At 43.6% G+C, this 24,836-nt stretch overlaps 1 protein-coding gene across 3 annotated transcripts in view; it reads left to right on the forward strand.

The window, feature by feature from the left end:
- Window positions 1-24,836, forward strand: part of BANK1 (B cell scaffold protein with ankyrin repeats 1) — a 713,259-nt gene that overhangs the window by 498,272 nt on the left and 190,151 nt on the right. For 2 of the 3 annotated variants that reach the window (XM_040418216.1, XM_040418217.1), the window contains exon 9: window positions 3,089-3,304. The exons of the other annotated variant lie outside the window; for it this stretch is intronic. In XM_040418216.1, the coding sequence (XP_040274150.1) occupies window positions 3,089-3,304 (216 nt within the window). The remainder of the gene's footprint in view (window positions 1-3,088; window positions 3,305-24,836) is intronic. 3 annotated transcript variants of the gene reach the window in all.

The raw sequence follows: 24,836 nt of genomic DNA on the forward strand, positions 1-24,836 counted from the left end.
AGTGACCCACACCTGTATTCCGCGCGCATTACGCGAATATTACATTGCCTATTTTTGCAATCAAGAAAATAATCGCAAATTCTCAAATTTATTACAAATATTCACCCAAATATTCGTGAAATATCACGAATTTGAATATCGCCCCTGCCGCTCATCACTACTAATGATAGGCTTGTTAGCGTGTAAGCAACCAAACATGCAGCTTACATGTCCAAAGGCCCAGTTCTTTAAGGCTATGCCCCCCACTTCGATGGTTGGTCATAGCCAGAGTTATTGTCATCAATGTTATTATCATCAGCACGTTTGCCACAAGGAGTGTCAGTCTCTTTCCCCTAGCCATGCCTGAGTATGAAGAGCCTGAGTATGCAACACATATTCCTGATGAGCTGTCACTGCCTGAGCTCTAAATATTACATGCTCCCTGCTGTGGTGGTCTCTTGTATGGTGTAATCATTGACTGCTTTGAACTGCTCATACAGAAGCTGTATGTCATGACCATGGTATGGCCGTGACTCCTGAACCGCATGCAGTTGCCTGTGGTCTGGGGTTTTTGTCAATCACAGGTGAGGGCTGAAGTATGTTGCCTCACCTGTGGTTGCCGCTGGCAACATTAGGTATGTGGCAGTCGAGCAGCTGGAGCTGGTTGCTAGGCTGCTCGCTGTCATTGCATGCGGTTGCACCTGGCAACCTTTCTATTAGGTGTGCCTAATGTGTTTGTTTGTTGTGCACAATGTTTTTGTATGTGTGCACGTCCCCTTTAAGTGGCTGTCTTCCCTTCCCTGGTGTGGGAAGGGTTAATTCCCTTCCTAGTGTGTGTGCACTGGGTGTGTCTGTGTGTGGGTGTGGCTACATGGTCTATTTAGCCTCAGTTTAGATCAGTAGTCTGAGGGGTACTTCAGCCATGGCTAGCTGGAGTCATCCTCCTGGTTTATATGCCATCTGCCAGTGAGGGCCACCCTTGTGGTTAAAGCTTATGTTACATGGTGTTATGAAGGTGTGTTTGGTCTCTATTTATTGCAGCTTATGTTTTCCTGGGTTCCCGTGTGATGTGTGGTGTGTGCTGTGTCTTTTGTGTTGTTGTGGACAGCAGCACTTGCACATGGGTTCCAGGCTGTGTGTCTGTGGCAGGTAAGGGTGGTTCTTGTTTCACTTACCTGCCATTGCCATATGTCTGTTTATGTTTCCCCTTGCAGTTTGGCCACTTTAGACTCCTGTTTCTCCGCGTCCAGGAGGAACGGGCTGTCTACCCAGCTCCTAGCCCAGGGATCTGCGGAGGGTTAGTAGGGATCCGAGGGTTCCGGAGCATGAGCCCTCCTACTTTCAAGGTCGGCTCATGCAGCTAGGAGTCAGGGTCAGATTAGGGATGCAATAGGAGGTGACCTGCTCCCTAATTCTGTGCTCCTGGCCAAGTAGCGACCTACCATCTTCTGGCATCGCACGGCTGAGGGTTTTCCCCATCCTCAGCCATGACACTGTAGCATATGCAAGGTGGAATTCCAGCAAGATGGAAACTTTGCAGACCAAGTTGTGCAAAGGTATACTGTTCTGTAGCTGGCATGTTTAGGAGGGCCTTCTTAGCCACACAGGAACATCGGAAATGTGCAAATAGTCTCCTAGACATGGTGCTCACCTGCAAGCCATGATACTTTTTTTTAAAAAGAGTTCTTGAAAAATACATCTTTCTATTGTGACTGAGATAATAAGTGAGCCCTCTAGTCCAAAATGTCATTGTCTTTACCTCAATAATAACCTGTGACCTAGGGTAAGTGAGGGAAACTGTGTCCTGCTAATACTACTGGCTGGATGACTGTGCCATCTGTGCTTCTGCCGTTTTCAGTACTACAGCCACCACATTCTCAATTGGGGAAAACGTGGCAAGGGTCTTTATTTTCCATTTCCCCAACCGTTGTTACTCTGGTGTGTACCAAGCACTTTGTTCTGAAGCCTATTTAAACAGTGAGAAGTCACAGATTTAGTACACTGATTATTAAACAAGGAAATTTTGCTACAGGGTTAAAGGGAAAAAGAGGGGCAAGTGAACAACCCTTACGACCAAAATATACACTGATGTTGGCTCAGTAAATACGCTTATTTTTACTTTAGAAGTCTTTGCAACAGGTTTTTAGTGAAAAAAGCATAATTGTTAAATGTCTGCAGTAAAACCTACAGGTTTGTGGAAAGAGAAAGGCACTATTGTGCAACAGCTGCTGGCACCTATATGCGCTGATGCTGCCAAATACACTTATTGAAGACTGGAGAATATTTGCAACAGGTTTTTGGGGAAAAAAGGCTAGCTCCTGCACCATGAAAGAGTACTCAAACTCCAGCCCTGGCTGTAACAGACACACAATACACTGACTCACCCTATCCTATTCCTAATGATAAAATCTGACTTTCTATCAGTAATTCAATCTACCTAACTAAATATATCTTCCCAAATCCCTAGCACCTGTCCCTGAAATTTGTAATGAATCCAGTTCATTTAGAATCAATTCTCTCACCTCTATTATGCATATAGTACATATTTGTGTTTTGTTTGTCAAATTTGGTCCACTTACTTATGATACACTGAAAATGTCTTTAGTGGGTAGGCACTGGTGGAGTCTTTTCAAGACTGACCCACCTTACAGGGAGGGCACCAATCATCTCTTCTCCATGCCGCATGCACCTCCATAAACAGGTTGCACAACTTGTTGATGAATGTGGGTACAGGCTAAAACCATGAGTTACACTTGATGCACCTCTAAATCCTCACCATTATATGATACATTCATATATATGCCAGAAAAAGGGCATAGAAGCTTAATAAACATGGTGACAAATTTCTGTGTATTTACACCAAAAAACTGCTCTATATATATTAACAAAATTTCCCCACTATCCTACAATGTTATGAATAGTATGAAATGTTATTGGCTATGAAATTTATGTACAGATGCCAGATATTAATTTTTAGAATTTTTATTTGCATACATCTTTACTAGCAATGTTATAAGGCAAAACTAATCAAATGGAGATGTGTAGGTGTCTTATTTGGGTTACGTGCAGCACCATTTAAATGCTTATCTTTATTCTAAAATTCTAACAGCCCATCAACAATCTTCAAAAGATTTAATTAACAATGAAACGGACATGGACGCGATTAATGAAATGGAGCAAAAAGAAAACAAGGAGGAATATGTTAAGGAGTATGTGGAGAACAAGGTTTCAGACAGGATGCTGGAAGTGACTAATGAGTATTGCTTTTTAATCCCTGCTGACAATCCCTCAAGAACCTTTAAAACTGATGACCCTTGTTTGCAAGGTATGGAACAAGTGTCACATACATAGATAGCATGTAGGACCACTATGTGTTTTCCAGCTCTTTAGATTTAAATTATAATAATCATACTAATTTAGGAATATTAAACAAATGATGCATAAAATGTTTTTATCCATATATTACTGTAGGACATTATTATTTATAGAATTATTTTTATTATTTATGAAAAATTCAATTCGGCTGCTTTGGTGAATTTTGACAAGAATTCATCACAAATTCCTATGTTAAAACCCCATCATGATCTCGAAGTGACATCATCAGTAATCACGCTCAGGGCAGGTCCTTCAGCAGGTCTTTTCCACTCAAGAGAGGAGCAGACTGCCTCTGCATGAGCAAGTGGATGAGGTGAGTATTTTTTTGCCATTGTAGTTAAAGTGATTAATTACCACGAAGTGTGATGAAATTCCCCTTCGCAGGGAAATCTAATTTTTCTTAAACTTCAGATCGAATTCCGCTTCGGATGCTTCGAAACGCTCAACACTAATTATTTGTAGAGTTGAGCGGACACCTGGATGTTCGGGTTCGGCAGGTTCGGCCTGCCGACCCTAACTTGTGGGCACTAAAATGGCTCTAAAATAGTCCTGGAAAGGGCTAGAGGGCTGCAAAAGCCATCAAAGTGTGTATAAGAGCATGACAACCGTTCTGCAAACAAATGTGGATAGGGAAATGACTTAAAATAACATAAAATACAAAAAAATTTGATTTGTGTTATTTTTTATTTTTAAATTGGGGTATCCCTCAAAATATTGGGACATATAACAAAATAAAACAAAGAATAAGTGCACTTGAGTACAAGAATGGATGGTCGAGGCTGGTATAAATGTCTATTCTTCACAAGGTACGGACAAGTCCCGTGGGATCCATGCCTGGTTCATTTTAATAAACGTGAGCTTGTCCACATTGGCTGCGGCCTGTGATAATGCTCTCTGCCGTACTAAACACACGTTCACACAGCAGGGGTTCATTCACAGCAAAAGGGGGTTCATGTCACCCAGCAATAGAACAGAGGATTTTGAGAAATTTAGGCCCATGTCACCCAGGCACAGCAGGGGTTCATTCACAGCAAAAGGGGAATCATGTCACCCAGCAATACAACAGAGGATTTTGAGATATTTAGGCCCCAGTCACCCAGGCACAGCAGGGGTTCATTCACGGCAAAAGGGGGTTCATGTCACCCAGCGATATAACAGAGGATTTTGAGAGATTTAGGCCCCAGTCACCCAGGCACAGCAGGGGTTCATTCACGGCAAAACGGGGTTAATGTCACCCAGCAATAGAACAGAGAATTTTGAGAGATTTAGGCCCCTGTCACCCAGGCACAGCAGGGGTTAATTCACAGCAAAATGGGGTTCATGTCACCCAGCAATAGAACAGAGGATTTTGAGAAATTTAGGCCCCTGTCACCCAGGCACAGCAGGGGTTCATTCACGGCAAAAGGGGGTTCATGTCACCCAGCAATAGAACAGAGGATTTTGAAAGATTTAGGCCCCTGTAAGCAATGCAGAGCAGGGGTTCATTCACGGCAAAAGGGGGGTTCATGTCACCCAGCAATAGAACAGAGGATTTTGAGAGATTTAGGCCCCTGTCACCCAGGCACAGCAGGGGTTCATTCACGGCAAAAGGGGGTTCATGTCACCCAGCAATAGAACAGAGGATTTTGAAAGATTTAGGCCCCTGTAAGCAATGCAGAGCAGGGGTTCATTCACGGCAAAAGGGGGTTCATGTCACCCAGCAATACAACAGAGGATTTTGAGAGATTTAGGCCCCTGTCACCCAGGCACAGCAGGGGTTCATTCACGGCAAAAGGGGGATCATGTCACCCAGCAATACAACAGAGGATTTTGAGATATTTAGGCCCCAGTCACCCAGGCACAGCAGGGGTTCATTTACGGCAAAAGGGGGTTCATGTCACCCAGCAATACAACAGAGGATTTTGAGAGATTTAGGCCCCTGTCACCCAGGCACAGCAGGGGTTCATTCACGGCAAAAGGGGGATCATGTCACCCAGCAATAGAACAGAGGATTTTGAGAGATTTAGACCCCTGTCAGCAATGCAGAGCAGGGGTTCATCCACGGCAAAAGGGGGGTTCATGTCACCCAGCAATACAACAGAGGATTTTGAGAGATTTAGGCCCCTGTCACCCAGGCACAGCAGGGGTTCATTCACGGCAAAAGGGGGGATCATGTCACCCAGCAATAGAACAGAGGATTTTGAGAGATTTAGGCCCCTGTCAGCAATGCAGAGCAGGGGTTCATTCACGGCAAAGGGGGATCATGTCACCCAGCAATACAACAGAGGATTTTGAGAGATTTAGGCCCCTGTCAGCAATACAGAGCAGGGGTTCATTCACGGCAAAATGGGATACATGTCACCCAGCAATAGAACAGAGGATTTTGAGAGATTTAGGCCCCTGTCAGCAATGCAGAGCAGGGGTTCATTCACGGCAAAAGGGGGTTAATGTCACCCAGCAATACAACAGAAGATTTTGAGAGATTTAGGCCCCAGTCACCCAGGCACAGCAGGGGTTCATTCACGGCAAAAGGGGGTTCATGTCACCCAGCAATACAACAGAGGATTTTGAAAGATTTAGGCCCCTGTCACCCAGGCACAGCAGAGGTTCAATCAGGGCAAAATGGGGATCATGTCACCCAGCAATAAAACAGATGATTTTGAGAGATTTAGGCCCCTGTCAGCAATGCAGAGCAGGGGTTCATTCACGGCAAAAGGGGTTCATGTCACCCAGCAATACAACAGAGGATTTTGAGAGATTTAGGCCCCTGTCACCCAGGCACAGCAGGGGTTCATTCACGGCAAAAGGGGGTTCATGTCACCCAGCAATAGAACAGAGGATTTTGAGAGATTTAGGCCCCTGTCAGCAATGCAGAGCAGGGGTTCATTCACGGCAAAAGGGGTTTCATGTCACCCAGCAATACAACAGAGGATTTTGAGAGATTTAGTCCCGTGTCACTCAGGCACAGCAGGGGTTCATTCACGGCAAAAGTGGTTTCATGTCACCCAGCAATACAACAGAGGATTTTGAGAGATTTAGGCCCCTGTCACCCAGGCACAGCAGAGGTTTGTATACGCCAAAAATGGTAAAATGTCACCCGACAATTGAAAATAAGAATTTTTTCAATTTAGGGCACTAAAATTGGCACTTTTTTGCATTAAAATGGCTCTAAAATAGTCCTTGAAAAGGCTAGAGGGATGTAAAAGGCAGTAAAATGTGCTTAAGAGCATGGCAACTGCTCTGCAAACAAATGTGGATAGGGAAATAACTTAAAATAAAATAAAATAACTAAAAATTACAAATTATTAACCTGCAACTCAGAGAAGGAGGTGGATATGGAGTCGGAGGTTGAGGAGGCAGCAATGAAGGAGGAGGAGGTAGCCAACAATGTTTATTTTTTTTTTTATTGGGGTAGGCCCCCAAAATATTGGGACAAATAAAAAAAAAAGAGAAAACGAATCATTGCACTTGACTTGAGTACAAGAATGTATGTTTGATGGTGGTATAAATGTCTATTCTGCACAAGGTACAGACAAGTCTTGTGGGATCCAAGCCTAGTTCATTTTAATGAACGTGAGCTTGTCCACGTTGGCTGTGGACAGGCGACTGCGTCTGTCTGTAATGATGCCTCCTGCCGTGCTAAATACACGTTCAGAGAGTACACTCGCTGAAGGGCAGGCCAGCACCTCCAAGGCATACAGGGAAAGCTCTGGCCATGTGGACAATTTGGAGACCCAGAAGTTGAATGGGGCAGAACCATCAGTCAGTACGTGTAGTCGTGTGCACAGGTACTGTTCCACCATGTTGTTCAAATGCTGCCTCCTGCTAACACGCTCCATATCAGCAGTTGGGTCAGGTTGTTGCGGCGAGGTGACAAAGCTTTTCCACATGTTGGCCATGCTAACCCTGCCTTCTAAGGTGATGGCGCTGACACAGCTGCGTTGGCGACCTCTTTCTCCTCCCCTGCCTTCGACTTGTGCTGCCACTTTTCCCCCGGCGTCAGTCGGGAATGCTCTCAGGAGCGCGTCTACCAGCGTGCGCCTGTAGTCGCGCATCATCCGATCACGCTCCAGTGAGGGAATTAAAGACGGTACATTGTCTTTGTAATGGGGATCCAGCAGGGTGGCCACCCAGTAGTCAGCACACGTTAAAATGTGGGCAACTCTGCAGTCGTTGTGCAGGCGCTGCAGCATGTAGTCGCTCATGTGTGCCAGGCTGCCCAGAAGTAAGGACAAGCTGTCTTCTGTGGGAGGCGTATCGTCTGCATCCTCCGTATCCCCCCAGCCACGCACCAGTGATGGGCCCGAGCTGCGTTGGATGCCACCCCGCTGTGAACATGCTTCATCCCCATCCTCCTCATCCTCCTCATCCTCCAGTAGTGGGCCCAGGCTGTCCAAATTTGTACCTGGCCTCTGCTGTTGCAAAAATCCTCTTTCTGAGCCACTTCTAAAAGACTGGCCTGAAAGTGTTAGAGATGACCCCTCTTCCTCCTCCTCGTCCTGGGCCACATCCTCTTCCATCATCGCCCTAAGTGTTTTCTCAAGGAGACATAGAAGTGGTATTGTAACGCAAATAACGGCGTCATCGCCACTGGCCATGTTGGTGGAGTACTCGAAACAGTCTTGGTGGTGAAGTGGTGCTGTTCCGCAGTGTGACTCACCCATGCGTGCTGCAGCTGAAACTCCGCTATGGCCTGCTGCTGCTCGCACAGTCTCTCCAGCATGTGCAAGGTGGAGTTCCAACTGGTGGGCACCTCGCATATGAGGCGGTGAGTGGGAAGGCCGAAGTTACGCTGTAGAGCAGACAGCCGAGTGGCGGCAGGATGAGAACGCCGGAAGCGCGCACAGACGGCCCGCACTTTATGCAGCAGCTCTGACATGTCGGGGTAGTTGTGAATTAATTTCTGCACCACCAAATTCAGCACATGCGCCAGCCAAGGGATGTGCGCCAAACCGGCTAGTCCCAGAGCTGCAACGAGATTTCTCCCATTATCGCACACCACCAGGCCGGGCTTGAGGCTCACTGGCAGCAACCACTCGTCGGTCTGTTGTTCTATACCACGCCACAACTCCTGCGCGGTGTGGGGCCTGTCCCCCAAACGCATCAGTTTCAGAACGGCCTGCTGACGTTTACCCCTGGCTGTGCTGAAGTTGGTGGTGAAGGTCTGTCGCTGACCGGATAAGGAGGTGGTAGAAGAGGAGGAGGAAGCCGAGTAGGAAGAGGAGGCAACAGGAGGCAAAGAATGATGCCCTGCGATCCTTGGCGGCGGAAGGACGTGCGCCAAACAGCTCTCAAAGGTTTGTGAGATGGAGAGCTGAACGCTTCCGTGTGACATGGTGAGATGCTTAGTGACGGAGGTGGTGTTGATGGTGGCACATCCTCTGTTTGCTGGGCGGCAGGTGCCAACATTTCTCCAGAGGAGGAGGAAGAGGCCGAGGCAGCAGCAGAAGAGGGAGCAGGAGGGGCCTGAGCCCTTTCTTGGTTTTGAAGGTGCTTACTCCACTGCAGCCCGTGTCTCGCATGTAGATGCCTGGTCATGCAGGTTGTGCTAAGGTTCAGAACGTTAATGTCTCGCTTCAGGCTCTGATGGCACAGCGTGCAAACCACTCTGGTCTTGTCATCAGCACATTGTGTGAAGAAGTGCCATGCCAGGGAACTCCTTGAAGCTGCCTTTGGTCTGCTTTTGCACCCTGCTCCCGCTTTTGCTACGCTGTTGGCTCGGTCTCACCACTGCCTCTTCCTCCAAACTCTGAAAGTCAGTGGCACGACCTTCATTCCATGTAGGGTCTAGGACCTCATCGTCCCCTGCATCGTCTTCCACCCAGTCTTCCTCCCTGACCTCCTTTTCCGTCTGCACACTGCAGAATAACGCTGCACTTGGCACCTGTGTTTCGTCATCATCAGAGATGTGCTGAGGTGGTATTTCCATGTCCTCATCAGGAAACATAAGTGGCTGTGCGTCAGTGCATTCTATGTCTTCCATCCCTGGGGAAGGGCTAGGTGGATGCCCTTGGGAAACCCTGCCAGCAGAGTCTTCAAACAGCATAAGAGACTGCTGCATGACTTGAGGCTCAGACAGGTTCCCCGATATGCACGGGGGTCATGTGACAGACTGATGGGCATGGGTTTCAGGCGCCACCTGTGCGCTTTCTGCAGAAGACTGGGTGGGAGATAATGTGAACGTGCTGGATCCACTGTCGGCCACCCAATTGACTAGCGCCTGTACTTGCTCAGGCCTTACCATCCTTAGAACGGCATTAGGCCCGACCAAATATCGCTGTAGATTCTGGTGGCTACTGGGACCTGAGGTAGTAGTTTCAGTAGGACGTGTAGCTGTGGCAGAACGGCCACATCCTCTCCCTGCACCAAAGGCTCCACCAACACCACCACCACGACCATGAGTGCGTCCCTTATTAGATGTGCCTCATAGTTAGCGTTCACAAAGCAAAGTAAAAAGTGGTTAAGTATGGTGAAAATAATTAACCGCCAATATAAACCCTGATGTAGGGTATTGCACTCTATATTATTTTTTAAACTCTATATGACAGCGGTATTTGTGGCCTAAATGTGACACTCACTTATGCATGTCTTATCCCAGATGTGCAGTATATCGGAGGGTTTTTTCACCCCAGTAACCAAAAGCCGTATTTCTGGCCTAAATGTGACAGTCACTGATGCTTGTCTAATCCCAGATGTGCATTATATTAGAGGCTTTTTTCATTCCAGTATGCCAAAGCCGTATTTCTGTCCAAAATGTGACAGTGACTTATGCACGTGTAATCCCAGATGTGCAGTATATTAGAGGGTTTTTTCACCCTAACCAAAAAGCTGTATTTCTGTCCAAAATGTGACAGTGACTTATGCACGTGTAATCCCAGATGTGCAGTATATTAGAGGGTTTTTTCACCCTAACCAAAAAGCTGTATTTCTGTCCAAAATGTGACAGTGACTTATGCTGTGTAATCCCAGATGTGCAGTATATTAGAGGGTTTTTTCACCCTAACCAAAAAGCTGTATTTCTGTCCAAAATGTGACAGTGACTTATGCACGTGTAATCCCAGATGTGCAGTATATTAGATGTTTTTTTCACCCTAACCAAAAAGCCTTATTTCTGTCCAAAATGTGACAGTGACTTATGCACGTGTAATCCCAGATGTGCAGTATATTAGAGTTTTTTTTTCACCCTAACCAAAAAGCTGTATTTCTGTCCTAAATGTGACAGTCACTTATGCACGTGTAATCCCAGATGTGCAGTATATTAGAGGGTTTTTTCACCCTAACCAAAAAGCTGTATTTCTGTCCTAAATGTGACAGTGACTTATGCACGTGTAATCCCAGATGTGCAGTATATTAGAGGGTTTTTTCACCCTAACCAAAAAGCTGTATTTCTATCCCAAATGTGACAGTCACTTATGCTTTTCTAATCCCAGATGTGCAGTATATTAGAGGGTTTTTTCACCCCAGTATGCCAAAGCTGTATTTCTGGACTTGCAGATACCCTATGCTGGTGCACTATCGTTGCATAAAATTGCTGCCGATCATGTATTGATATTGACTAACTGAAGAAAAAAAAGTTCGTTTTCAGCAGTAGTTGGCTCAAGGCAGGCTTAAAAAAATTGTGCACTGCACCCACAAAACACTTTTTCTGTAGATCGCTGAGTACATAAACCAGTTCTTGATAAGATTTCTCCCTGATCTCTCCCTTTACAGCAGCCGCAGCCTCTCCCTACACTAATACGAGCAGAGTGACGGGCGGCGCTACGTGACTCTAGCTTAAATAGAGGCTGGGTCACATGCTTGTAGTTGGCCAATCACAGCCATGCCAATAGTAGGCATGGCTGTGATGGCCTTTTGGGGCAAGTAGTATGACGCTTGTTGATTGGCTGCTTTGCAGCCTTTCAAAAAGCGCCATAAAAATCGCCGAACACTGAACCCGAACTTTTACGTAAAGGTTCGGATCCGGGTGCCGAAAACCCTAAAGTTCGGTACGAACCCGAACTTTACAGTTCGGGTTCGATCAACTCTAATTATTTGTACTAACTATATAACGGAAAAGCGACAGCCTTTCAGTACTAATATTTGGGACTTTGATACCCTCTGTACTGTAAAATCTTGAATCTTATGCAGCAAGCCTTTGAGGGAAAAAATGGGAGTAGTGGTAGAGGCAGTGATGGTGGCAGTAGTAATCACGGTAGCAGTCCTCACTCAGGCACTCCTTGGCCCATCCAAAAAGAAAAAGAATAGGAGGTGGCACCCACCATCGTAATCCAAATAATTCATCTCTTTATTTCTTCCCACATATACATGGATTGTACAAAACAGGTAGGGGCAGACAAACATCACATATCACACAGACTTTCATGCTCCTGTGCTTCCTTAGGCCACTAACTATTAGTTGTTATTTAAAGTTGAGCACCGCAAGCAGCATCGAGTGGGCCCATTTGTTGGTGGCGTATTACCCCAACACTAAGATTAAACAAGGGAAGCTAGTAGTGCCACCCCATCTGTTTCTTTTTGAGTATATGCTTCTTGGCCCATGTAGTGAAGGGGAGGTGCACCCTTTCTTTTTCTTCAGGCGCACCCTGGTTTGGGGTCTCCAGTCTGGTGGCAGGTGGGGTGCCGTTGGTGTCAGTGGGTTTTTTCAGGTGCAAGGCATGGCTCCTATGAGATTGGCTCCACTTGGTCTTCTGACCAATCTCTGGTTATCAAAACCTCCATTTCAGCCTCCATTGCCATCTTGCTGTGCACCATGATAGTCTTTGAGAGTGATGGCATGAGGTCAATGGAACACTTTTTTTTTCTGGACATCTGGCTCAATGCCCAGTGTCATGCAAATGCCTTCTGATGGTTTGCATAGACACTGTTTGCCGCTCTAGGCTCACTATGTGTCATTCTTCTAATCAGATAATCTGTCTATGCAGAGCTTAGCATCTGTGCATCTCTTGCTGTCATTCCAGTTCATCGCTGTTTCCCAAACCTCTGGGACTCACAGCATTGAACAGTGCTGACATCTTGGCCTAGCCAAGTAGAGATCTGCTGCAGTGGCCTAGGTCTCTGCTGCAGTAACCTAGGTCTCTTAGTTCAAGGATTCTGTCCCTCTCAGTTTGCGACAAATGGCGAAACTGGAGGCATAGTAAAGTAATTCCACAAGACTTTAAGCTCTGTAACAGAGACAGCATTAGTAATGTCAAAGTGACAGTGATATATATATATAAAAAAAAAGGAAAAAATCCAGCGGGGGCACCAACCAAGGTTTGGGTGCAAGGTCCAGCGCAGGGTAACGGCTATACCCAATATTGTAGAGACGAAGAAAGTAGGACTGCACTCCAGAATAATGGTGAAATAAAGTGTTTAATCACCCATAGTATGGCAAACTTGCGACGTTTCGGCTCACAAGAGCCTTCCTCAAGCCTTGAGCCGAAACGTCGCAAGTTTGCCATACTATGGGTGATTCAACACTTTATTTCACCATTATTCTGGAGTGCAGTCCTACTTTCTTCGTCTCTCTCTCTCTCTATATATATATATATATATATATATATATATATAAATATGTATATATATATATACAGTGCCTTGCAAAATGATTCACTACCCTTGACTTTTCTCGTGTTTTGGTGCCTCACAACCTGGAATTAACATGGATTGTTTGAGGATTTGCAGAATTTAATTTACAGAACATACCCACAACTTTGAAGATGTTTTTTTTTTTTTTATTGTGAAGCAAACAACAAATAGGACAAAATAACAGAAAAAGTCAATGTGCATAACTATTCACCCCACTAAAGTCAATACTTTGTAGAGCCACCTTTTGCGGCAATCACAGCTCCAAGTCGCTTTGGATAAGTCTCTATGAGCTTGCCACATCTTACCACTAAGATTTTTGCCCATTCCCCCTGCAAAACTGCTCCAGCTCCTTCAAGTTGGATGGTTTGAGCTTGTGAACAGCAAGTCTGACCACAGATTTTCTATTGGATTGAGATCTGAGCTTTGACTAGGCCATTTGCATGTTTCCCCTTAAACCACTCAAGTGTTGCTTTAGCAGTGTGTTTGGGGTCATTGTCCTGCTGGATAGTGATCAGCGGCAGGGGCTATATTCGAATTTGCTACATTTTACGAATATTTTGTAGAATATTTGTCATATATTCGCAAATTTTGAGAATTCGAGATCATATTATTAAATGCGATAAGTCGGCAATGTAAAAATCTCGTAATGTGAATTTGTAACGCTAAATACAGGCGTGGGTCACTTTGGCTACATTTTTCAAGCTGGTATAAGTTTCCTGAGACTGGAGAAAATGGTTGGCATGGCAGAACATTAGAATAGCTTAATATGCAGATATAGTCAAGTGCTCCAATATATTCGTGATTGCGCTAATCGGCAGTGATTAGAATACTTTTTCGCACTACGTGCAACTTCATATTTTAGCAGGTCTTACTACAGATTACTGATTGGTGCACTAAGTATTGTTTGCTGTTGTGCCATGTTCTTTCCATTTAGTTATGATAGATTTGATGGTGATCCTGGGGATCATCAAAGATTTGGAAAAATATTTATAACCTAACCCTGACTTGTACTTCTCAAAAACATTATCCATAACTGGTTTGGAGAGTTCCCTGGTCTTCATGGCAGTGTTTGGTTAGTGATGGCTCTTGCTTAGGTGTTGCAGCCTCTGGGGCCTTTCAAAAAAGGTGTGTATATGTAATGACAGATCATGTGACACTTAGATTGCACACTGGTGGACATCATTTTACTAATTATGTGACTTCTGAAGGCAATTGGTTGCACCAGAGCTTTTTATGGGCTTCCTAACAAAGGGGGTGAATACTTTTGCAAGGCACTGTATATATATATATATATATATATATATATATATATATAGTTATGGGAATACACATGGTAATGGGTGGTAACAGCCTGTTTAACCGCTTGTTGCCTGTTTAACCGCAGATGGTCAGTACTTACCTCTACAAGGACTGTTCTAAATGTCCTTGCAGAGTTTGCAGCTGTTTGCTGTTCCTACAGCTGCGGGACAGCAGTAAAGCACACTGAAACTGTTCACTAGAGAACTAGAGAACCTAAAGCTAAGGCACCTTCCCACTGGGGTAGGTGTCTAAAATACCAATGGATTGCCAGCCCTAGAGACAGGCTGGGAGGCCTTTAAAGACAAGCGAAGGCCATGGCCTGCAACAACCACATGGGTTGTTGGCAGCCATGCCCACTGCAGGTGGATCCCAACCACTGGCACAACAGGGAGAGAAGGGTAATTGACATGGTGCCCATGCCCATTCAAGCAGGTTGGCGATGGGTATGGGGCTCCACTGAAACACTGCTGATGCTGAAGTTTATGTGGTAAGGACACAAGGTATGTGCTGGAACAAGGGCATAGTCCAGGTATGACTGAACCTTGTTGTTCAGGCGGCGAGCATCCATCTGCTGATGTGTGTCAGGTTGGATCGGCGGTTGAAAAAACTGTTGCATCACATTCAGCAACTTGTGTTGACTGGTGCTAGTGCTACTCCTGTTGCTTATTGTATCAATTGTGGTGGCAGAGGAGACGAAGGCAGAGATGGGCCTCCTAGTCATGGGCAGTAGGTGTCTGTTTGGTGAAAGTTGTGGCAATCTGAGTACCGTACTCAGCATATCAATTCTCTGCATGTGAAGAATGGCTTTCTTGGCTTTCTTATAAACAGTAGCAAAATTACAACAGTTTTTTTTGGGTAAGACCCACATATATTGAGTGATCCGGCTTACTTCCCCTCTGGTGTGGTGCAGAAAACTCCTGAGGGGAACTGAAACTAGAACTGATCCCATAGTTTTTTATGGAATGGTTCATATACATCGATCACATCATTTATGACTCCAGATGTCAAATAGCGCCAGACACAAAAACTCTGCATTCAATGTATGGAAGCCGGATCTGTGCACTGAAGTGCAATACAGATATTTCAGTTGTGTTTGGCTCCTGTCTGAAAACAACTAGCCAGGCAAAACTGATACATGTGAAGCGGACCTAAGAAATACAGAATCAATTACACATCCTGTGCAATAACACACAAATTATGTTTTCAAAATGATGCCAACATAAAGTAGATATATGGGGAACGTTAAGGAATAAATATTTTATGAGGTATCACTTTCTGTTTTAAAAGCAAAGAAATTTAGAAAATTGAGAATTTTTCTACAATTTTGGTAATTAACTAATTATTTGATTTTGTTTGATAAATAAAGGTGAAATATATTGACTCAAATTTACAACTGTGATAAAGTACAATGTGTCATGAGAAGACAATCTCAGAATGGCTTGGATAAGTAAAAGTGTTCCAAAGTCATTACCACATAAAATGACACATGTCAGATTTGCAAAAAATGGCATGGGCAGGAAGGTGAAAACTGGCCCAGGATAGAAGGGGTTAACATCACTTATTCACCCATTCACACCTCCCTTTGATGGTCAGGTTTCTCAGTCAGTAGCCTGTAACTCGATATTCGCAGTATCCTTTCATGGGTGCATTGTGGATATCATACAGTAACCAGGTGAGTTCCTTTGTTTGTCTAAATACTGTAGATCCTCTGGATGATCCTCATAGGTGGCTGCTAAGGTTTAGACAGCATAAATCAAGAACACTAAACTGTCCCTCTCAGGCATGCTCAGACATGTTTCTGTTTCTCAGGAGACCCTAATGAGGTGCTTACCATGATGCACCGATTAATAAAAACATATCCAGAGCATATTTTGTAACTATCTTGGATTTGAGCCTTGTTGCCTACTGAAGATGTTGCTTAATTCACCAGTGGAGACGACCCTGGGCGAATATTTCATACATGGCTTCACATTAAGTTTATCGCATAGAGCCAGATAGGGCCTAATAGGGACACTGAGTGGGGTTGCTCTACAGAGGGACATAGTATGGACCCGCCTAACAGAGACCTTTGCTTTACATAGGGACAGAGTAGGGACCCGCCTAACAGGGACATTTTTTGGCATTTATTTATGTTGTTTAACCCTTAGAAGCCACTTATGATCACCCAGAATATTTATTTGAAAAAACAAAGGAAGAGCAAAGAACTCACATCATCCCTTGTTTCTGTATGATGTGCACAACGCACCCATGAAAGGATACTGCAGACAGCAAGTTGAACTACTGACTGTGAAGCCTGACCATTAACGGCAGGGATGAGTGGATAAATAACCACCTGTGCTAAACAAGAAATTTGGATATATAATTGTTGTTGGCTGTTAATAAGACAGTTAGTGTTGAGCGAGTGGAAGTTAACAAAGTGGACTTTGATCCAAATTTCAGGAAAAATTTGATTCGCCACAAAGCCAAATTTCCTAGGACTTCATGGTAACAAATACATTTTTCCTGAAATGGCAGTAAAAAACAAAAAATACATACTCCTCTCATCCATTTGCTCACGGAGAGGCTCTTGCGGCCATCTTGATTGAAGAAAAAGTGCCAAATCTCGTGTGCGCTGATGTGTGACGTCACCATGTCATCATGCTGGCAGGGCATGGTGACGTCATCAATGATGATGTCACCGCGCCTAGCCAGCAAGCAAATGGATGAGGCGAATATAATTTTTTTTGTTTTTAAGCCTTGATTAACCTCTGAAAGGCCTCAATGTGACTGGCATCTGAGGGTTTCAATGACGGGGGGGGGGGGGGGGGGTGATTGCCATTCCCCATCATTACACCAGCTACATACAATGGAATGTGATTTGTGACAAAGTTATTTGTAATGAGTTGAATTTCTTTATGAACTTCGGCAAGGCAGCCAAATCAAATTTTTGATAACTTCGCCCATGTCTAACGACAATGTAATTGGCCTTGATTTTTTTGAATCTACGATTTGGTGTTTTAATTTGGCTGAACTTTATTATTTTAACATTTTTATTAAAAATTAGATTTTAAATGCTACTGTTTTCCGTGACTAAAATGTAAGCCTGAAACTATCATTTAGTGCCTTGACTAATTCACTGACCGTTTTTGTAGTAAATGTAAAGTAATGGCTCAATAATCAGCTGTTCACCCTAATTAAAAGGCCAAGCTAGATGATAACCAACCCCAGATTCAAATGCGAGGCAGTTGCATAGCAATTGCCCAAATAAATTTAGTAACTAGGTAAACATGAAGCAACAGGGAGATCCTTGTTGCTCATAACAATAACTATATATTATAACATCTCTATAACCAGCATATATGGCAATGATTCCCACCCAGAGGGAATTGAGATGATCATTTGTGTACCCATATTTTTGCCTTAGCTAAGCTGACCACAGTAATGTCACAGCAATATTCACAGAGCTAACTTTGTAATTAAAAATATTAATAATAGAACATGCGTTTTTTTCTGTTTGCAATCTAATTTGAAACTTTATCCCAAAGTAAGGCAGACTTTTTATCGATGAATATGATCCACAAATCTTTAATTAACATTGTTTTCATGTGATGATATTGTATAACCAGGAAGATTTATTGGTTCCCACCGTTAGCTTATTTGACTTTTCTGACAAAAGCTTAAAACTTAATTAACTAGGAAATCCAATTTGTTTGAATGTTGTCCGTAGACAAGATAATATGGGATCAATATGGTTTATCACAGCCCTGGTGTTGCAATTCGATTCAGGATTTCCTTGATGTTCTGATGACAATCATTCCTTCTTTGACATCCTCACAAGTATTTTTTGTGATTTTTCTACAGGTCAAGCATATAGATTATGTGCTTATCAAGCAATGTCAGTAATGCATTTCTAATATTTGAATTAAGAGCTTAATGGCAAAGCCCAATAACCGGATTTATGGTGAGGCCATAAAAAAAAATCCATTCTATTCTATACAAAAAAGTGAAATTGCTGTGCTCACGCCCCCTACCCTCATCAAAGAATATCTTCAATGTAATGTTGTGAAAGAGGACCATTATTTGTCATTTAAATTATATATGTATTTTTGAGTTTAGGGCCATTATTTCTAAAATTTGTAGTTTGTGTCCCTTTCCCAATTCTGTTTTTGCATATGTGCCACATTTGAATGTTTCAGCTCATCAAACCGCTTTTTAATAGCAGAGAAAAAAATGTTATTTTCAATGATGATTTCCTTTATTGAAGGAAACATTCTGCTCTGACCTAACTGGTCCTATGTAAAATAGTTATTTGCCCCTTAGGTATGAAATAAACCAATAACCAAATTCAATTAGGTTTAGTTTCATAGTCTGTAGGATATCCACTTAACAGCTGGAGGGCCGCAGGTTTGGCATCCCTGTTTTAGGATAATATTCTGTGGACTGCATTCCACCATAAGAGCATCATATCAACAGTCAAAAATGGTGGGGGTAGTTTCATGGTCTGGGGCTGGTTTGCTTCTGCAGGATCTCAATACCATATCATAATTGATGGAACCATGAGTTTTGCTCTCTGTCAGAAAGGAAGAAGAATGTCCACCTATCAGATCATGGCCTAACACTTAATAACAGGTAATGCAGCAAGACAATGATCACAGACAAGCCAGTGAATCCCTGAATGGCTAAAAAGAAACAAAATTAATACTTTGGAGTGGCCGAGTCAAAGTCTTGATATTCATCCCATTGTCATGTTGTGGCAAGTCATTAAACTGGTAGTTCACCAAGATAAATGGAGCGATGGCATGCTTTTCCGGCCAGCTATTCCTTCCATTTCAGGGTTAGGACACCTTCCCCCATAGCAGATAACTTGTTATAACCGGAATTCTCCATTAATGTTATGGAATGTGCATGCAAATCATCAAGATCAGCTTCTGGCAGCTCCCTTTGTAATTGGCAACCAATAACATCTCAGATGTGTTCGATGGGAGACAAGTCCAGAGATGCTGCGAGCAACATGGGGCCTGGCATTGTCATGATGAAAAATGACTCCTGGGAAACCTTGGAGAAGTGGCCATACTAATGGTTATATGACCAAATCAATGAAATACCAAGCTGTTACTGTACCTGAAATGTAGACTAGAGGTATGTCAAAGTCCTGACTTCTATCCGATTGTCATGTTGTGGCAAGTCATTCAACTGGCAGTTCATGATCAAAAAACTCTCTAATGTATCAGAATGAAAACAATTCTGCAACAAACAGTGGACCAGAATTCCTCAACAGTGAATTAATAGACTCATTGCAAGTTTTCCCAAATGTTTATTTGCAATTGGTATTGCCAAGTATAGCACAATCAATTATTAGGGTTTAGAGGGGAAGTTACTTTTCACAATGGTGACATAACTTTTAAGTAAATCTTTATCATCAACAAGAGATGCATTTTGTGTTTACTTTTTGCCTTTATATTACATTTAAATTAAGGCCCCTTTACAGTGGCTGATCATTGGCTAGATAATTGCTAACAAACGTTTGTAGGAATGCTCGTTAAAAAATTATCTGCAGGTATAATGGTGCTAGCATTTACCCGATGAACGAGCAAAATAATAAATACACAGCACTGTAGGAGGTGTAGACAGAAAACAGTATATCCACTTGTGGTTAATTCAGTTGATTTAACATGATTTGGAAAGATACACTCCGTCTATACAAGGTCTCGCAGCTGGCAATGCATATCAGAGAAAAAACCAAGCCATGAGGAGAAAAGAGGTACCCATAGAGCCAGGATTGTGTGGAGGCACAGATTTAGAGAACGGTACTAAAATATTTCTGCTGCACTGAATGTACCCAAGAGCACAGAGGCCTCCATAATTTTTAAATGGAAGAAGTTTGGAACAACAAGCCATCCCACCAAACTAAGTAATCTGGGGAGAATGGCCTCGGTAAGAGAGGTGACCATGAGCCCAGTGGTCACTCTGCATGAGCTCAAAAGATACTGTGTGTAGATAGGAGAAACTTCCAGAAGGTCAACATCACTGCAGCACTCCACCAAGCAGATTGGCCAGAAAGAAGCGTAATTTCTGTAGGATCCAGGCACTGCTTATCATATACCCAAAACTAGGGATGAGCGAACCCGTGGAAGTTGGGGTTCGCCAGGTTCAGCCGAACTTCAGGTCAAAATTCGGGTTCGGGATCCGAACTTGACCTGAACTTGACCCCGAACCCGGACCCCATTAAAGTCAATGGGGACCCGAACTTCACTTTATTATTTTCCGTTATAACATTGTTATAACGGAAACAATAGCATTCTTAAGACAGAATGCTAAATAAAATGGCCATTGAGGGGCTAAAAATAATTTTAAAAAACTCACCTCTAGGGATGAGCGAACCCGAACTGTATAGTTCGGGTTCATACCGAATTTTGGGGTGTCCGTGACACGGACCCGAACCCGAACATTTTCGTAAAAGTCCGGGTTCGGGTTCGGTGTTCGGCGCTTTCTTGGCGCTTTTTGAAAGGCTGCAAAGCAGCCAATCAACAAGCGTCATACTACTTGCCCCAAGAGGCCATCACAGCCTTGCCTACGATTGGCATGGCTGTGATTGGCCAGTGCAGCATGTGACCCAGCCTCTATATAAGCTTGGGTCACGTAGCGCTGCACGTCACTCTGCTGATTCAAGCATAGGGAGAGGTTGCTGCTGCGACGTTAGGGCGAGATTAGGCAGATTAACTCCTCCAAAAGACTTCATTCTGTGATCGATCTGCAGCTGTGGATCATTGAAGTGCTAATATCGACTTGCTCACTTTTTTGAGGCTGCCCAGAGCGTTTTTAGATCACTTTTTTCTGGGGTGATCGGCGGCCATTTTGTGGCTTGTGGTGCGCCAGCACAAGCTATCACCAAGTGTATTTAACCATCAATAGTGTGGTTATTTTTTGCTATATCCTACATCAGCTGCAGGCTGAGCCTGTGTCACCGAAGTATATTTAACCATCAACAGTCTGGTTATTTTTTGGCCATATACTACATCAGCTGCAGGCTGAGCCTGTGTCACCGAAGTGCCTTTAACCATCAACAGTCTGGTTATTTTTTGGCCATATACTACATCTGGTGCAGGCTGAGCCTGTGTCACCCAAGTGCATTTAACCATCAATAGTGTGGTTATTTTTTAGCCATATACTACATCAGGGGCAAGTTGAGCCTGTCACCCAGCGCCTAAAAAATAGACCTGACATTGCTATTCAACCAAATTTGTACTGTTTTAGCTGGTCAAGTTATTTGTAGTGACCGTAAAAGCACACTTTTTGTTCTGGGTTGAAAAACTATTCCCAAATTTGCCATTCTCAAAATAACTAGTTTCTGCTATATGAGGCCTACTTGAAATCTATCCCAAAAAGGATATCTTACATTGAAGGTGCTGATAGTGTCATTCAGAAAAATTTAACACACACGCTACCGTGCAGATACAAGTCTAATTCTGTGATTAAACCTATACCTGTCACACAGCGCAAAAAAAAACAGGCCTCACATTTCTATTTAACCAAATCTGTACTGTTTTAGCTGGTCAAGTTATTTGTAGTGACCGTAAAAGCACACTTTTTGTTCTGGGTTGAAAAACTATTCCCAAATTTGATTTAGGGCTTGGGGTTACCCCGACAAGGTTTTGAGAGGGGCCTTTCAGAGAGCAACTAACACCTCCAGAGAGACTTTGCTTACTCCGAAGACCAGACAGGAGGGTGACAGGAAGGTGAGATTCATTACCACTTTTGACGGCTCTGCCAATGAATCAAGGGAGATTTTGGCACGACACTGGCCTATCCTACTTATGGATCCAGATGTCCGAGAAGTACTGCATGAACACCCACAGGTGACGTTTAGAAGAGGCCAAAGCCTTAAGGACTTATTGGTGCACAGTCATCTTGCACCACCAGCTAGACCAAGTACGTGGCTGAGTCGTCGCCCTGTGGGCTGTTTTAGATGCAGTGGCTGTGTGGCCTGTAGCAATATAGACCAAGGAAAAACCTTTCACAGTACCAATCTCCAACGCAGTTTTGACATTAAAGATTTCATCTCATGCAGAACTGTCGGTGTAATATATAAAATCACATGTATCTGCCAAAAAGAATACATTGGCAAGACTAAGCGCGAGCTACGTAGATGCATAGGAGAACACCTCCTGGATATTGAGAAGCGTCGCGACACCCCAGTGGCCCGCCATGTCTCTGATTTGCACCAAGGCAACCCTAAGGCCATTAGAGTCATGGGTATTGAGGCTGTCAGTCCCCCCAAAAGAGGGGGTGATTGGGACAAGATCATTTTACAACGTGAGTCACGGTGGATATTTCTTCTAAAGACTGTCGCACCAAATGGCCTTAACGAGCAGCTGAATTACAGCTGCTTTCTGTAGAATGATTTTCGGTCTTGTCACCGTCACCACCGGTCTTTGGGGTGGTATTTGACTAAACCATCACGTTTATGCATCAACTGTCATTCTTGAATGCATTTACTGTCACCTCCCTGTCATTATCAATTCATTATGCATATATATGTCTAGTATGAATTTTGTATGGGTATCACCCCCTAGTACCATTATTCTGCTTTGTCAGTTTCTAGATCAATAATCAATACTGGAAGATTGGAAATTGGCAAATGTCGTGCCCATTCACAAGAAAGGTAGTAGGGAGGAATCGAGCAACTATAGACCAGTGAGTCTGACATCAATAGTAGGCAAATTAATGGAAACCCTATTAAAGGATAGGATTGTGGAACATCTAAAATCCCATGGATTGCAAGATGAAAAACAACATGGGTTTACTTCAGGGAGATCATGTCAAACAAATCTTATAGATTTTTTTGACTGGGTGAATAAAATAATAGACGGTGGAGGTGCAGTAGACATCGCATATCTAGATTTTAGTAAGGCTTTTGACACTGTCCCACATAGAAGACTTATCAATAAACTGCAGTCATTGAGCATGGACTCCCATATTGTTGAGTGGATTAGGCAGTGGCTGAGTGACAGACAACAGAGGGTTGTAGTCAATGGAGAACATTCAAAACAAGGTAATGTTACCAGTGGGGTTCCACAGGGATCTGTACTGGGACCGATTTTGTTTAATATCTTCATAAGTGATATTGCAAAAGGCCTCGCTGGTAAGGTTTGTCTTTTTGCTGATGACACAAAGATATGTAACAGGGTTGATGTTCCTGGAGGGAAACGCCAAATGGAAAAGGATTTAGGAAAACTAGAAGAATGGTCAGAACTCTGGAAACTGAAATTTAATGTGGATAAGTGCAAGATAATGCACCTGGGGCGTAAAAACCCAAGGGCAGAATATAGAATATTTGACACAGTCCTGACCTCAGTATCTGAGGAAAGGGATTTAGGAGTAATTATTTCAGAAGACTTAAAGGTGGGAAGACAATGTAATAGAGCAGCACGAAATGCCAGCAGAATGCTTGGATGTATAGGGAGAGGTATAAGCAGTAGAAAGAGTGAAGTGCTTATGCCGCTGTACAGAACACTGGTGAGACCTCACTTGGAGTATTGTGCGCAGTACTGGAGGCCATATCTCCAGAAGGATATAGATACTCTAGAGAGAGTTCAGAGAAGAGCTACTAAACTAGTACATGGATTGCAGGATAAAACTTACCAGGAAAGGTTAAAGGACCTTAATATGTATAGCTTGGAAGAAAGAAGAGACAGAGGGGATATGATAGAAACTTTTAAATACATAAAGGGAATCAACTCGGTAAAGGAAGAGAGCATATTTAAAAGAAGAAAAACTACCACAAGAGGACACAGTTTTAAATTAGAGGGGCAAAGGTTTAAAAGTAATATAAGGAAGTATTACTTTACTGAGAGAGTAGTGGATGCATGGAATAGCCTTCCTGCAGAAGTGGTAGCTGCAAATACAGTGAAGGGGTTTAAGCATGCATGGGATAGGCATAAGGCCATCCTTCATATAAGATAGGGCCGGGGGCTATCCATAGTATTCAGTATATTGGGCAGACTAGATGGGCCAAATGGTTCTTATCTGCCGACACATTCTATGTTTCTATGTTTCTATGTTACTGACCAAGACCCTACATGAGATATTAATTTATCCTCCATGATCACCTGCTTTGACCTGTCTCCCCGTTTGTATCTCTATTCTTTAGCTGTACCTATCCAACATAGGATAAATGGCCACAAATATCTTTAAATTAGAACCGATTGTGGTTCATCATATTCAGCTGTACTCTCGTTTGTCCGATCGATTGTACTTTGCTGAATATTAAGAAGTAATCGACACTTGAATTGCTTCTCATTTCTTCTGCTGTTCTGTACAGCCTCCGCGATCTCGTGACATCCAATGCGAGCTCGCGCATGCGCAGGAGTGCGTTCTGTATCAGGCACTCTTTCTGCGCTCCAGGCCTCGTTTCCATTCCGTGATGAGCGCATGCGCTACGCTCACGTGCAGGCGGGTAAGCACGCTCATTGGCCTTTATTACCGACGGCAGTGGCGGGAATCGAGGTGTATTTAAACAAGGAGGGTACACCAGGTTAGTTGGCGTCCCATATGCAGTCACTCTCATCTGTATACTGCATTTGTCTTTAACCTCCTACCAATGAGGTAGCCCACATAGGGGCCAAATATCTTTGTGCACCTTATGACCATTTGACTGA

This window comes from Bufo bufo, chromosome 2 (assembly GCF_905171765.1).
Source record: "Bufo bufo chromosome 2, aBufBuf1.1, whole genome shotgun sequence".
Taxonomy (NCBI): domain Eukaryota; kingdom Metazoa; phylum Chordata; class Amphibia; order Anura; family Bufonidae; genus Bufo; species Bufo bufo.